General features: G+C 42.2%; 1 protein-coding gene across 2 annotated transcripts; it reads right to left on the bottom strand.

The window, feature by feature from the left end:
* Positions 1-1,083: 1,083 nt before the first annotated feature.
* Positions 1,084-14,595, bottom strand: LOC106585557 (BCL2/adenovirus E1B 19 kDa protein-interacting protein 3-like). Of its 2 annotated transcripts, none has more exons than XM_014171907.3 (6): positions 14,481-14,595; positions 3,669-3,939; positions 3,485-3,566; positions 3,265-3,359; positions 2,698-2,847; positions 1,084-1,888 (listed from the first exon to the last, which is right to left on the bottom strand). In XM_014171907.3, the coding sequence occupies exons 1-6, from the start codon at positions 14,566-14,568 to the stop codon at positions 1,840-1,842; spliced, it is 735 nt and encodes a 244-aa protein (XP_014027382.1). In that variant the 5' UTR covers positions 14,569-14,595; the 3' UTR covers positions 1,084-1,839. The 2 variants fall into 2 exon arrangements, with proteins under 2 accessions (XP_014027382.1, XP_045562770.1); XM_045706814.2 differs by lacking the exon at positions 14,481-14,595 and adding an exon at positions 6,477-6,649.
* Between the last annotated feature and the right edge of the window lie 70 nt (positions 14,596-14,665).

The raw sequence follows: 14,665 nt of genomic DNA, 5'->3' as shown, positions 1-14,665 counted from the left end.
AGTTACTTTGAGTTGGCACAAACCAAGAACAGAGGCACAAAAAAACAATCCCACTCAAAAAAAAGAACCCTACTACTGTCATCACATTTATCCCCATTGTCCACTCACCCTTCCCCCCAAAGTAAAAAAAAACAAAAAAAAAACGAAATAACCAAGCAGTGGTGGAGTGCTGGTTCTGTATAGTTACTTTCCCAGGAGATTCTATCGCACACTATGTGAGAATAATTACTTAGTGTATGAAAAAAACATGCTTTTTATTATTGCAAAAAAGAGAAAAAGGGTCCTTTATCAGATTTCATAAAATTATTTCAGTACTAAATAGGTCATTGTTAAACATTTATCCAAAAATCATTACTTACATATGGTCTGCTTTATGGAAATGTATGCCTATGGGGAATGGAAACATATTTCATGCATACACAAAATGTTCACAATAAGAATCATGAAAAATCTCAAAATGGATCACTAGAGGACATGTCAAAACCAGGTAGGTGACTTATCAGGACTGGAGATATGAGTGCATGTCACTGTTTGTGTTAGTCTAACCTTCTAGTTAAACTTGTCCAATAGTTGAGAAATCACTGTGCGTGTTACCTTTGTAATGAAAGCGCTGAGATTAAAATAAATCTATATTTGGCACTATGCAGTAGTCATTTTGTGTACCAAAAGCAACAAAACAGAATTATTCGTGGACAGTTATAACATCATTCCACCAATACATCCTACTCTGTATGGTGGCTGGACCTATACACTGAGGGCGTGTTACCAGACAGGAAAACTTACATTCAAAAGGTTTATAGAATCAGCTTGGAGAAAATAAATAAGATATGACAAACGAAAGGAAGAATGTGTGGCATTGACACATTTGAGTTGTTGAACAGCAGGCAGGTTGTGTATATTTGTATCAACTATTGTACATAAAAAGTCTTCATTCAAACTTTCCTTTACCCTGTACTGCAGAGCATTTAGATGTACTATTCTTTCTGCATCTATCTACTGGGATGTTTTCCTGTTAATCAATGGAAACCTGCAGTAGCTACTAGCATCACTATTCACACCCTTTCACCAAGAGACCACCTTCAATTATTTGGGGCTACTAAATGACAAAAATAAGGTATAACTAGAGTAGGCTGGAATACAAGCAAACTTCTCCTGAATTGATAAGTCTGGGCTGAATATTATTCCAAAACATGTAATAAAATAACAAATCTGAACAACAAACCACTTGATTCACAGTCACTGCAATGCTCAATGCCAATTGAAAGACGTACTGTAGATATGTAGCTTATTTTGGTTCAGGTAAAAGTCACCATGAAATTAACTGACTTGGAGTAGTAGGAGCAGTAGAGGAATTCTTGATTTCTCAAAGCACTCTCTCTCGATCTAAGCCAAGGAATCTGTATAGAAATCTATGAGAGATTCCCAAACCCTGTGCCATCCAATACCAGTCACAGTGTTTGTGCAGTACAGTATCAACAGCTTTTGAAGAATAATTTTGTCCAGAAGTACAACACTCAGATTCAGGCAGGTGCTGTTAACTATTATGTGCTGCTAGTGGTCATTACTGTTCAAAGCCAATCTGTGTCAAAAAGTAAAAGGTTCCCAGTCATTTATGAATTATGAACACTCCAAAAGCACGCTACATCAAAAACTTGGGTAAGTCATTGTCAGATAAAGTGGTACAAATAACTAAAGGGGGGGGGAAAACGGTTGAAAGGAGATAGCTAGGCATACAATGGATGCAGAGGAAAAGAGGGCATTTAAGCACATGAAGACATTGTAACAACTAGTCAACAGGATAATTTTGATGTGACTTCCAGGCTCTGCTTCACTTTGGGTTTAGAAAGAGCTGGTGGAAGGCGTGGGGAGTCTCTTCCCAATGTAGACCCTAAAGAGACAATAAGTACAGCATGACAATGCTGAGCGCTTAACTGACATTGTTGTTTTTTTGTTGTTTTTAAAACAGCTAATTAAGCGACAATGGTTCATTTCATTCAGTTTTTCCTTCTGTGAGCTCAATGCGCACATTGAACATTTTCTCTAAAGATAAATCAGACCCAGCCTGAACTGTGTGATGTAGTAGGGAGTTGTAGTTTCCAACAGGCCAATATTCTACATAGTTTAGTGCAAAAATATGGTAGTCAACTACAATGACCATAATCCATTGCGAATCTATCTACCTTGTCCAGTCTCTTATGCCTGCTACGGAAGAGACGGAAGAGGCAGAAGAATGCGCGATCGTGAGGGGATACAGAGAGCAGCTGTTGCTTTGCAAAGGTATGTCTACCTGAAAAGATATGATCTAAGTGATTGATAGTTTGGTATTCAGCAGTCATAAAAGTACGCCTTATTTAAGAAATACAAAATAGTGATTTTGTCAGACAGCATATGCAGCAGCTCTAGAGAAATGAGAACTTGAAATTATAGAATAAAGTAATCAAATAAAACTAATGTAATACACAACTAAAGTAATGTGAAAAATTATGGTTAATAAGTAATAATGGGCAGTCACTACCATCATGAGACTTAATTGTTTTATTGTGTTAGAGCAAAATCAAAAAACGTATAAATCGAACAGATCACAAAAAAGCACTAATCGCTCAGCACTAATGACAATGATTCAACAGCAGACAATCTACAAATACTCACATATATCCATTTGATTTGCTAGTTGTGTAAGATGGAACAGTCACTCACCCAATGCCGAGGGCAAGAATGTGAGATAGGAGTAAGGAAGGGATGAAGACTTTGAGGAAGTCAGCAGAGAAGATTCCCCCTTTCTTCATGGCTCCACTATTTCTCATGCTTAGGGATACTGAGCGTCTGGGGTGACGGAAGTGGAACTCCCTACAAAAAAAAATAATATATAAATCACTGAACATGTTCACCATTTTGAATCAAATTGCATTGTTATCCCACAGAAAATTGCCATTTGCATTATACACCTTCATGGTCTGCCTGGGCAGATATGGAATTTACTAAGTTGTCTATTTTTGCTATGATTTAGGCTAGCAGTTTTGTGTTAGAGCACGGGTGGGAAAACTTTAAAGGCTCGAATGCCACATAGGGATTTTGAAAGGGCCGCAGTTTTTTGCTGGGGAAGAAAAACAGCAGATATCTAAAAAAAAATATATATAGGGCCATTATAATTTCAACATTTTCTATCTTTATACTTAAATCTCCCTCCGGCTGGATTGAATGGGCTCGCGAGCCGGATCATAGTTTTCCCAACCCTGTGTTAGAGTGTGCAGTGTGTCTCCTTACTTGGGTGGAACGTTTTCAGGCCGACTGGACCAATCTGCAACCTTGTTCATCAGGATATCCTCTTCTCTGTTTTTCTCTGGACCTTCCTCCTCTAACTGCAGATGGGGGGGAGAGAGAGAGCACATGTGAACAGAGAGGTACTGTAGGCCTATAGTGTAACAGTGTAGACAGGGGCATGGATGGAGGAAGAGAGACATGAGGGCAGGCCGGGTTGTTGTACCTGGCTCCCTCTCCGACTGGACATCTCCACATCAAAGGTGATTTGGCCGTCATCCTGATATGGACTGGGAGGTCTGTGAGGACTGAGGTGCAACACAGGAGGAAATAAATACACAAATTATACAAACACCCCAACATGGAGGACAGAGTTTAGGGAGTACACTAAAAACATGACACTCCCTTACCTGTCGCAGGAGGAGCTGCTCTGGCTGGACTCGTGCTGGGCATCCAGCAGGATCTTCTCCATGTCTCCATTGTGGATAGAGGAGGATGAGGGCACATGCTCCAACGCCACTGTCAGACTCTCCTCCACCTCCTCTGGCCCCACCTCCAGGGCCTGAGGGGTCTGACTCTCCCCCTCATTCCCGTTCCCCGGGGCAGGAGAGGGTGTGGTGGAGTTTGGCAGCAGGGCCTGGTTCCTGTTGTTTCCATTCATCTCCAGCTCCACCCATGACCCTGAAAACATAAAGATGGCAGTGGGGTTTAGAGGAAGTATGTGTATTAGTAAAAATGTTAGTGACATAAGTCTAATGGTAAAGATGCAGTGACAAGTTCTCAAATTCGATGCATGGCTTACTGCACTGTCACCAAAAAAACATTGCATTTTGAGAAGAGAACTTGCAGCTACTATTGTAATTCAAATGAGCAAGCTGGAGAATGAAGGCAGTGGTACTTGGGAAAATACAAAATAGCTGCTGTAAGTGCTTGCAATTAGCTACAAATTCAACAAAGAGAGAAATCCTCATGACACAAAACGACTCACTGAGCCCGAAGAGAGATCCAGACATTTACATTTCATCTTGGTCTACAGCAGAGAGACCTGGCAGAGGAATGCATCTCTTCTACCATTTAGGACCTTTTATCTCAGATGCATGAGACACGTCTGTGCTTTGTCTGGCCTTGTTGGTCTCAGCCACTCACAGTATGTGTAATGAAGTCACTGTATGGAACATACAGCAGTGCATGCTAACAGGAGAGTCAGTGGATCCCACCCTATGCTGCCTAGGATTAGGCCTAACTCCATATGCATGAAAGCAGAATCATTTTGTAAAACAAAAAATAGACATGCATGCATGGGTTTTAGATGTCAAGGACACCAGTAGAGGATCTTTGTACACCTAAGGTTGCATGTGCATGTTACTGAAATGATTGCCTTCATTAACAAAAACAAACATACATTACATGACCAAAAGTATGTGGACACCTGCTCAAACATCTCATTCCAAAATCATGGGCATTAATATGGAGTTGGTCCCCCCGTTGCTGCTATAACAGCCTCCGCTATTCTGGGAAAGCTTTCCACTAGATGTTGGAACATTGCTGCACGGACTTGCTTCCATTCAGCCACAAGAGCATTAGTAAAGTCGGGCACTGATGTTGGGCGATTAGGCCTGGCTCATAGTCAGCATTCCAATTCCTCCCAAAGGTGTTTGATGGGATTGAGGTCAGGGCTCTGGGCAGGCCAGTCAAGTTCTTCCACACCGATCTCGACAAACCATTTCTGTATGGACCTCACTTTGTGCACAGGGGCATTGTCATGCTGAAACAGGAAAGGGCATTCGCCAAACTTTACAGTTGGCACTATGCATTCGGACAGGTAGCGTTCTCCTGTCATCCGCCAAACCCAGATTCATCCTTTTGGACTACCAGATGGTGAAGCGTGATTCATCATTCCAGAGAACGTGTTTCCACTGCTCCAGAGTCCAATGGCGGCAAGCTTTACACCACTCCAGCCGACGCTTGGCATTGCACATGGTGATCTTAGGCTTGTTTGCGGCTGCCTGGCCACGGAAACCCATTTCATGAAGCTCCCGACGAACAGTTATTGTGCTGACGTTGCTTCCAGAGGCAGTTTGGAACTCGGTAGTGAGTGTTGCAACCAAGGACAGGCGATTTTTATGCGCTTCAGCACTCAGTGGTCCAGCTGTGAGCTTGTGTGGGCTACCACTTCGCGAGTAAGCCGTTGTTGCTCCTAGATAATTCAACTTCACAATAACGGCACTCACAGTTGACCGGGGGAAGCTCTAGCAGGGCAGAAATCTGACGAACTGACTTGTTGGAAAGGTGGCAGATGTGCCACGTTGACTGAGCTCTTCAGTAAAGCCATTGTACTGCCAATGTTTGTCTATGGAGATTGCATGGCTGTATGCCATGCAACAGCTGTGGCTGAAAGAGCCAAATCCACTTATTTGAAAGGGTGACCACATACTTTTGTATATATAGTATAGCAGACTTCAGCAGAGTTCAGTTTAGAAAACGGCCCTGGACTCAAAGTCTAGCCTGCTTTAAGCCGCAACTTGAACAAAGCATGCTCTCAGTCTTTGCTCACAGTCATAACAAGCACCCACGCCTATTAAGCAAAACATTCCTGACTTCCTCTCTTGGGGACATCAATTGGACTTGTAATGGGGTAATCTCATCCACCAGCCAGCTCACTCTCTAATTTGAGCCTGGGGACAAGGTTAGTAGGGGTGGCCTGAATGCCACTGTGTCAGTGAGGTTATGTGGTTCCATTTCCAATCTAGGTCCTTACATAATGTGCATATTCTATAAAACATAGACATAGCATAGAGATGTTATGTCCATGCATCATTATCTGAAATAGTATGCCTCTTATTCATCATTTTGCTTCATTTGATTGCTTCTCTATAAATAAACACACTATCCAGATGATAGCCTACATTTCATAATGATAGTGCTACTGCCTCTAACAGCAGGCTGCCTGAATGGAATCCAAACTGCTCCCATGCACGGGTAGGAGGGATGGAGGGGAGTTATGCAATCTCTGCAATCAAGCTAAGCATCGAATCCAGGGCCATCAAATCCAGGGCCTGAATATTTAGCCAGTTACGCCTGTGCAACATTCAACTAACTAAACCTCTTCTAGGACTTTCCCTGTGCATTCTACCAGAAACTCACTCTGCATCTCCATACTGTATAAAAAGGACAAAAAGGAACAGAAAGTACTATACAAGGACACAGATAATACAAACCTATACCATCTTAATCTTGTGCTTTTTCCTCCAACGTGGACTGTGTGGGCAGTTTAGAAACTGCCTCTGATGGTCATGTGAATATTGAGACTGTTCAGCATACAGTAGCGGTCATTGGGGGTGGAAGTAGGCAATATACCTATTGCGTTATCTGCAAGGTTTACTTTTGACAGTTCCTACCCAAACAGATTTACCACCCCTACTGAAAAAGAAAAAAAACATTATTTTTATTACTGATTAGATTGATACTAGGTAGGCTGCTCAATGTCTCAATCTTATTATGAGAAAGCCTTGTAAGGATATGGTATGATGACACTCAGTAGCCTATCACTGAGTATTATGGGCAATTGATTGGCTTAGACAGAGGTGTGGACTCGAGTCGCATGACTTGGACTTGAGTCACAAATTTGATGACTTGAGACTCAACATGATAAAAAATAAAATGACTTGGAGCCTTAACGCTCGGGACTCTTATTTGACTGGAGACTTATCTGGCCAGGTTTTTATAATGTTTTGTCACTTACTTTGTGGCACAGACTCTCTGTGAATTACTCTCCACACAGCCAGAGACAATATCGCACTTGCGAAAAAAAATTGTGAAACGCACACTTGGCCCTCTAATTGTACCAGCAAACTATCTGTCAACACAGATCGGGTGAGCTAGCTCAGTGAAAAGGTTTTGGATGGGTTGCGAGTGTAGCCTACCATTTGTATTTTATATTTATACCTTCGCTTATTCAACCTGGTCACTAACATAGGTCTACGGAAATGCACCAAATTCTTGTTTCAAAATCATCTAATCTGTGCTTCAGAACCAAAAAGTTGCACATCTTGACTGTTGACCAAATATCAGCATTGGCGCGCACACATATTCAGATTAGTGACCAGAAAGCACTTGTTTAATTTTCTCCGGTTTTGCCTGCCATTAATGTAGCCTCCCTACATTAATCCATATTAAGTACCATTTAGCAATCTCCTACAGACACATCATCTTTGTCACAACAATATGTTGGTGATTTCATTGATCATGTTCATATTTCAGATAGGCCTAGTTTGGGTGGGTTAATTATATACCTCAGTGGTAGTACTGGTTATATTTTCTAAAGATAGCTGTAACATCACACACCCTTCAAATTCTTATGAGATGAAGATGTATAATTCTGGCAAACTAATTAAGATACTTGTGAGGAAGAAAAAAGGCTAAAGACAGATCATGCATTCCATTCAATCCTGCAACATCCGCTTCATACAGGTATGATCCAGCTTGCTCTGGACTCCAGAGAAGTGACAATGACCATGTTTACATGCAAACCAATATCCCGTTATTACTCGGGATCTCAAGTATTCTGCTTCTGAGTTGACACATGTAAACATCATATCACTGTTAAAATAAATCGAAAAGCTTGTACCCCGGTTATGAGAAACCCGGATAAGATGCCTGGGATATGTTGATCTTAGATGGGATACTGTGGCATGTGAACATTTTAACATGTTTACTGTTGCTTTACACGGTCTGCGCAGGCTGAGTTTTGCATATTATGGGTGTTGTGTGATGTTTTCATCTGACTGTCAAACAAATTACTTTTTGAAGTGGTCTACCTACCTGTGCAGTTCAATCCACCATAATTCACTTTGCTGAAACTCCGTACTGGACTGCATAGCATAATTGCTACATTCACCCCTAATTTAGACAAGTTTCTGATAATTTTTTACATTTTATTTCACCTTTATTCAACCAGGTAGGCCAGTTGAGAACAAGTTTTCATTTACAACTGCGACCATGCCAAGATAAAGCAAAGCAGTGCAACATAAACAACAGAGATACAAATATATAAAACGTACAGTCAATAACACAATAGAAAACTCTATGCACAGTGTGTGCAAATGTAGAAGAGTAGGGAGGAAAGGCAATAAATAGGCCATAGAGGCAAAATAATTACAATTTAGCATTAACACTGGAGTGATAGATGTGCAGATGGTGATGTGCAAGTAGAGATACTTGGGTGCAAAAGAGCATGAGTATAAATAACAATATGGGGATGAGGTAGGTGGGTCTGCTATTTACAGATCGGCTGTCTACAGGTACAGTGATCGGTAAGCTGCTCTGAGAGCTGATGCTTAAAGTTAGAGAGGGGGATATAAGACTCCAGCTTCAGAGACTTTTGCAATACGTTCCAGTCATTGGCAGCAGAGACCTGGAAAGAAAGGCGGCCAAAGGAAGTGTTGGCTTTGGGGATGACCAGTGAAATATACCTGCTGGAGCGCGTGCTACGGGTGGGTATTGCTATGGTGACCAGTGAGCTGAGATAAGGCGGGGCTTTACCTAGCAAAGACCTATAGATGACCTGGAGCCAGTGGGTTTGGCGAAGAATATGTAGCGAGGGCCAGCCAACGAGAGCATACAGGTCGCAGTGGTAGGTAGTATATGGGGCTTTAGTGACAAAACAGATGGCAATGTGATAGCCTACATCCAGTTTGCTGAGTGGAGTGTTGGAGGCTATTTTGTAAATTATGTCGCCGAATTAAAGGATCGGTAGGATAGTCCGTTTTACGAGGGTGTGTTTGGCAGCATGAGTGAAGGAGGCTTTGTTGCGAAATAGGAAGCCAATTATAGATTTAATTTTGGATTGGAGATGCTTAATGTGAGGCTGGAAGGAGAGTTTACAGTCTAACCAGACACCTAGGTATTTGTAGTTATCCACATATTCGAAGTCAGAACCATCCAGAGGTGTGACGCTAGTCGGGCAGGCGGGTGCGGGCAGAAATCGGTTGAAGAGCATGCATTTAGTTTTACTAGCATTTAAAAGCAGTTGGAGGCCACGGAAGGAATGTTGTATGTCATTGAAGCTCGTTTGGAGGTTTGTTAACACAGTGTCCAAAGAAGGGCCCGAAGTATACAGAATGGTGTCGTCTGCATAGAGGTGGATCAGAGAATCACCAGCAGCAAGAGCAACATCATTGATATATACAGAGAAAAGAGTCGGCCCGAGAATTGAACCCTGTGGTACCCCCATAGAGACTGCCAGAGGTCCGGAAAACAGGCCCTCCGATTTGACACACTGAACTCTATCTGAAAAGTAGTTGGTGAACCAGGCGAGGCAGTCATTTGAGAAATCAAGCCCATTGAGTCTGCCGATAAGAATGCGGTGAATAACACAATCGAAAGCCTTGGCCAGGTCAATGAAGACGGCTGCACAGTACTGTCTTTTATCGATGGTGGTTATGATATCGTTTAGGACCTTAAGCGTGGCTGAGGTGCACCCATGACCAGCTCGGAAACCAGATTGCATAGTGGAGAAGGTACGGTGGGATTCGAAATGGTCATTGATTTGATTGTTAACTTGGCTTTCGAAGATTTTAGAAAGGCAGGGCAGGATGGATATAGGTCTATAACAGTTTGGGTCTAGTGTCTCCCCCTTTGACAGCGGCATCTTTCCAATCTTTGGGGATCTCAGACGATACGAAAGAGAGGTTGAACAGGCTAGTAATAGGGGTTGCAACAATTTCGGTGGATAATTTTAGAAAGAGAGGGTCCAGATCATCTAGCCCAGCTGATTTGTAGGGATCCAGATTTTGCAGCTCTTTCAGAACATCATCTTTCTGGATTTGGGTGAAGGAGAAGCAAGGGGGGCTTGGGCAAGTTGCTGCAGAGGGTGCTGAGCTGTTGGCCGGAGTAGGGGTAGCCAGGTGGAAAGCATGGCCAACCATAGAAAAATGCTTATTGAAATTATCAATTATCGTAGATTTATCGGTGGTGACAGTGTTTCCTAGCCTCAGTGCAGTGGGCAGCTGGGAGGAGGTGCTCTTATTCTCCATGGACTTTACAGTGAACCAAAACTTTTTGGAATTAGAGCTACAGGATTCAAATTTCTGTTTGAAAAAGCCAGCCTTAGCTTTCCTAACTGACTGAATATATTGATTCCTGACTTCCCTGAAAAGTTGCATATCGCGGGAGCTATTCGACGCTCATGTAGAACGCCACAGGATGTTTTTCTGCTGGTCAAGGGCAGTCAAGTCTGGGGTGAACCAAGGGCTATATCTGTTCTTAGGTCTACATTTTTTTGAATGGGGCATGCTTATTTAAGATGGCGAGGAAAGCACTTTTAAAGAGAAACTAGGCATCCTCTACTGACGGGATGAGGTCAATATCCTTCCAGGATACCCCGGCCAGGTCGATTAGAAAAACCTGCTCGCTGAAGTGTTTTAGGGAGCGTTTGACAGTGATGAGGTGTGGTCATTTGACCGCGGACCCATCACGCATACAGGCAATGAGGCAGTGATCGCTGAGATCCTGGTTGAAGATAGCAGAGGTGTATTTAGAGGGCAAGTTGGTCAGGATGATGTCTAAGAAGGTCCCCATGGTTACGGATTTAGGGTTGTACCTGGTAGGATCCTTAACAATTTGTGAGATTGAGGGCATCTAGCTTAGATTGTAGGACGGCCGGGGTGTTAAGCATATCCCAGTTTAGGTCACCTAACAGTACGAACTCTGAAGATGGATGGGGGGAAATCAATTCACATATGGTTTCCAGGGCACAGCTGGGTGCTGAAGGGGGTCTATAACAAGCGGCAATGGTGAGAGACCTCTTTCTGGAAATGAGGATTTTTAAAAGTAGAAGCTCGAATTGTTTGGGCACAGACCTGGATAGTATGACTGAACTCTGCAGGCTCTCTCTGCAGTAGATTGCAACTCCGCCCCCTTTGGCAGTTCTATCTTGTTGGAAAATGTTGTAGTTGGGGATGGAAATTTCAGGATATTTGGTGGCCTTCATAAGCCAGGATTCAGACAAGGCTAGGACATCAGGGTTGGTGGAGTGTGCTAAAGCATTGAATAAAACAAACTTACGGAGGAGGCTTCTAATGTTAACATGCATGAAACCAAGGCTTTTACGGTTACAGAAGTCAACAAATGAGAGCGCCTGGGGAATGGGAGTGGTGCTGGGGGCTGCAGGGCCTGGGTTAACCACTACATCACCAGAGGAGGAGTAGGATAAGGCTAAAGGCTATAAGAACTTACGTTTATCAACTATAGTTCGATACATGCAGCTTCTCTTCTGTCATAACTTGTTGCCCCAGAAGACTAAATAAAGTAGTGCTTACCAGAATAATGTCTTACAACGATAGAATAAATGCATTAGTAATCTAGTTAACACCAGTTAAGTTGTCTGTTTCGTTTCGGGACCGGGGAGAAAAAGCAATAACTCCAAAACAATAACTTTTGAGCTCCCGAGTGGCGCAGCGGTCTAAGGCACTGCATCACAGTGCTAGAGGCATCACTACAGACCCTGGTTCGATACCGGACTATATCACAACCGGCCGTGATCAGGAGTCCCATAGAGCGGCGCACAATTGGCCCAGCATCGTACGGGTTAGGGGAGGGTTTGGCCGGGTTAGGCCATCATTGTAAATAACAATTTGTTCGTAATTGACTTGCTAAATAAAGGTTAAATTAAATAAAACATTTAAAAAACAGTGGAACGATTGGTCTTGTGCAAAATGTCATCAGTTTGACCAGTTTTAAGGAAATGAAAAGCTGAGAAAAACATTTGATAAAACTTCTGTTTCGTACTGGGTGCATATTTTAAGGTTGAAATTGTCTGCTTGCAGAACAGTGTCAAAGATAACATTACACACACATTCACATTTTCTCAAGAGATGCTGAAAGAAATCAAATTTCTCCACTCCTGTTCCTGAGACAAAATTAACATTTATTTTATCATTTTACTGCAAGAAAAAATATTAGACTACATGTGAGAAGTTATAGGCCGACAGTCAGTGTCCATATATCAGTTATTATTCCATTTAACCCATATGAACTTAAATGAAGAATATTCTGTTTATTTGTGGTTAGAGGGAATACTCTTTGAGCGGGATATCAAAAGGTGCATGTAAACAGCTTATCCAGTATTAGACCTTAAGCGGGATATGAGCTACTATCTGGAATAACGTGTGCATTTAAACGTGGTCAACGTGACATGATATCCCTAGTTGATATTGACTGCTTACTTGAATGACTTGTCTCAAAATGCTGGTGTAAAACGCTGTTAATTTCTGAATCTTGTGATTTGAAAATGCATCACTATTTATGGCTGTAATGACAGGCTACATTTGTGCAGTGATTGTGCGTGCGTGTTCACCCTGTGCGCAAGCTTTGAACCACGCCTTTGTGGGGGGGGGGGGGGGGGGGGGGTCGCAGTTCAAAAAGTTTGAAAATCCTTGCGCTAGCAAACAGATTGCTGATTTACTTTACAGCAATAGGACCGGGTGCAGCGTAAACGTCAAATTGTAAGGAGAGAGGATTGCCATAAATGAATATGCAGATCCAAAAATTGTTTGGTGATCAAGAATATGAACTGTTTACCTTGCAAACTCACCAGCAATGGGGCATCAAGCAACAAGTACTAGCATAGGCCTACTGGTATTTTGTTATGTCAAAATTGCTTGAAATTGAGCATTTACTTATGAAGCTCACGTTTGAATTTGTTGTAAAAATGAACAACAATCAAAAATGTGTTGAGGATAGAATAATGAAAATGGCTGTATGGTAGTCTCAAATAGACAAGGACAGTCGTGAAAAGGGCACGACAACGCCTATTCCCCCTCAGGAGACTGAAAAGATTTGGCATGGTTCCTCAGATCCTCCAAAAAGTTAAACAGCTGCACCATCGAGAGCATCCTGACTGGTTGCATCACCGCCTGGTATGGCAACTGCTCAGCCTCCAACCGCAAGGCACTACAGAGGGTAGTGTGAACGGCCCAGTACATCACTGGGGCCAAGCTTCCTGCCACCCAGGACCTCTATACCAGGCGGTCAGAGGAAGGCCCCCAAAAATTGCCAAGGACTCCAGCCACCCTAGGTCAAAAAGGCTTCTACCCCCAAGCCATAAGACTCTTGAACAGTTAATCAAATGGCTACCCGGACTATTTGCATTGTCCCCACCCCACATTTTTACGCTGCTGCTACTCTCTGTTTATTATCGATGCAGTCACTTTACCTCTACCTACATGTACATATTACCTCAACTAACCGGTGCCCCAGCACATTGACTCTGTCCTGGAACCCCCTGTATATAGCCTCGCTACTGTTATTGTATTGTTGCTCCTTAATAGTTTCATTAAAAAAATATATATTTTCTTAAACTGCATTGTTGGTTAAGGGCTTGTAAGTAGGCATTTCACTGTAAGGTTGTATTCGGCACATGTGACAAATACAATCCTATTTCATTTGTAGTTGAACAATTCATTGCCTGTATAGCACATTTTTTATTGACTTGAGAATAAATAAATAAAAATTGTGACAACTGGACTTGCCCTTAGAATGCACGACTTGTATTTGACCCGTTCTAATTGGAACTCGATGTGTGACTTGCTTGTGACTCGAATAATAGCGACTTGGTCCCACCTCTGGGATTTTTAAAAATAATTATATATGCAAATGTTCTCTGCATGAAACGCACATATGTAGACATGCAGTATGCAAACGTCTAGAAACGTGTGTTTCATATTGCAAAAACGTTGTCTAGTCTATTTCTATAGCATTCCATTCACCCTTGTGTGGATTCAGAAAATCGACAATGCACTGAATGTATGCAAAGTGCAACTCAAACCATAAAAGCTTATGAATAGCTAGAATTATGTAAACATATTACATTACTTAAAATAGGGAATTTGTTCGGATTCGACACATTTCATTTATAATTTTCTTTTCAGACATGTTTTGATATGGATTAAGCCCGCACCAAGACAAACTAGTTTAGTGGTATCCTTCCATGGTTGGTTGAAATCCTGTCACTCAAACATTAAAAGTAAATCAATTGGAGCAATAAGGGTGACGTTTTAACAATATTAAGGGCTCCTCCCGCCCTGTGGAAGCAGAAGAAATTCCAACCTAGAGGCAACTTTTGCGATATTTTGTTATAAACATTTACCATGAAAAGCAAGCACATTTGTTGGACATGTATTCAAAACTCTTGATTGTTCGAAAAGGTTGTCGGTGATACTTACCGTTGAGGCTAGGCTCCTCGTTATTGTTTTGCTGAGCAGCAGCAGTGGCGGACATGTTGCCAGCTCCGTTTTTAGCGTTTGTCAACATGACACGCAAGCGACCGCGCGCGCAGGCGTATCACATATGATTGGCTCACCTGAGAAGAGACGTCACCAAATTAATTCACTAACTTTAAATTTGTTGT

The sequence above is a fragment of the Salmo salar genome, chromosome 24, assembly GCF_965601325.2.
Source record: "Salmo salar chromosome 24, fSalSal1, whole genome shotgun sequence".
NCBI classification, from domain to species: Eukaryota; Metazoa; Chordata; class Actinopteri; order Salmoniformes; family Salmonidae; genus Salmo; species Salmo salar.
The sequence above is the reverse complement of the archived record's forward strand: the minus strand, read 5'-3'. Positions and strand labels throughout refer to the sequence as shown.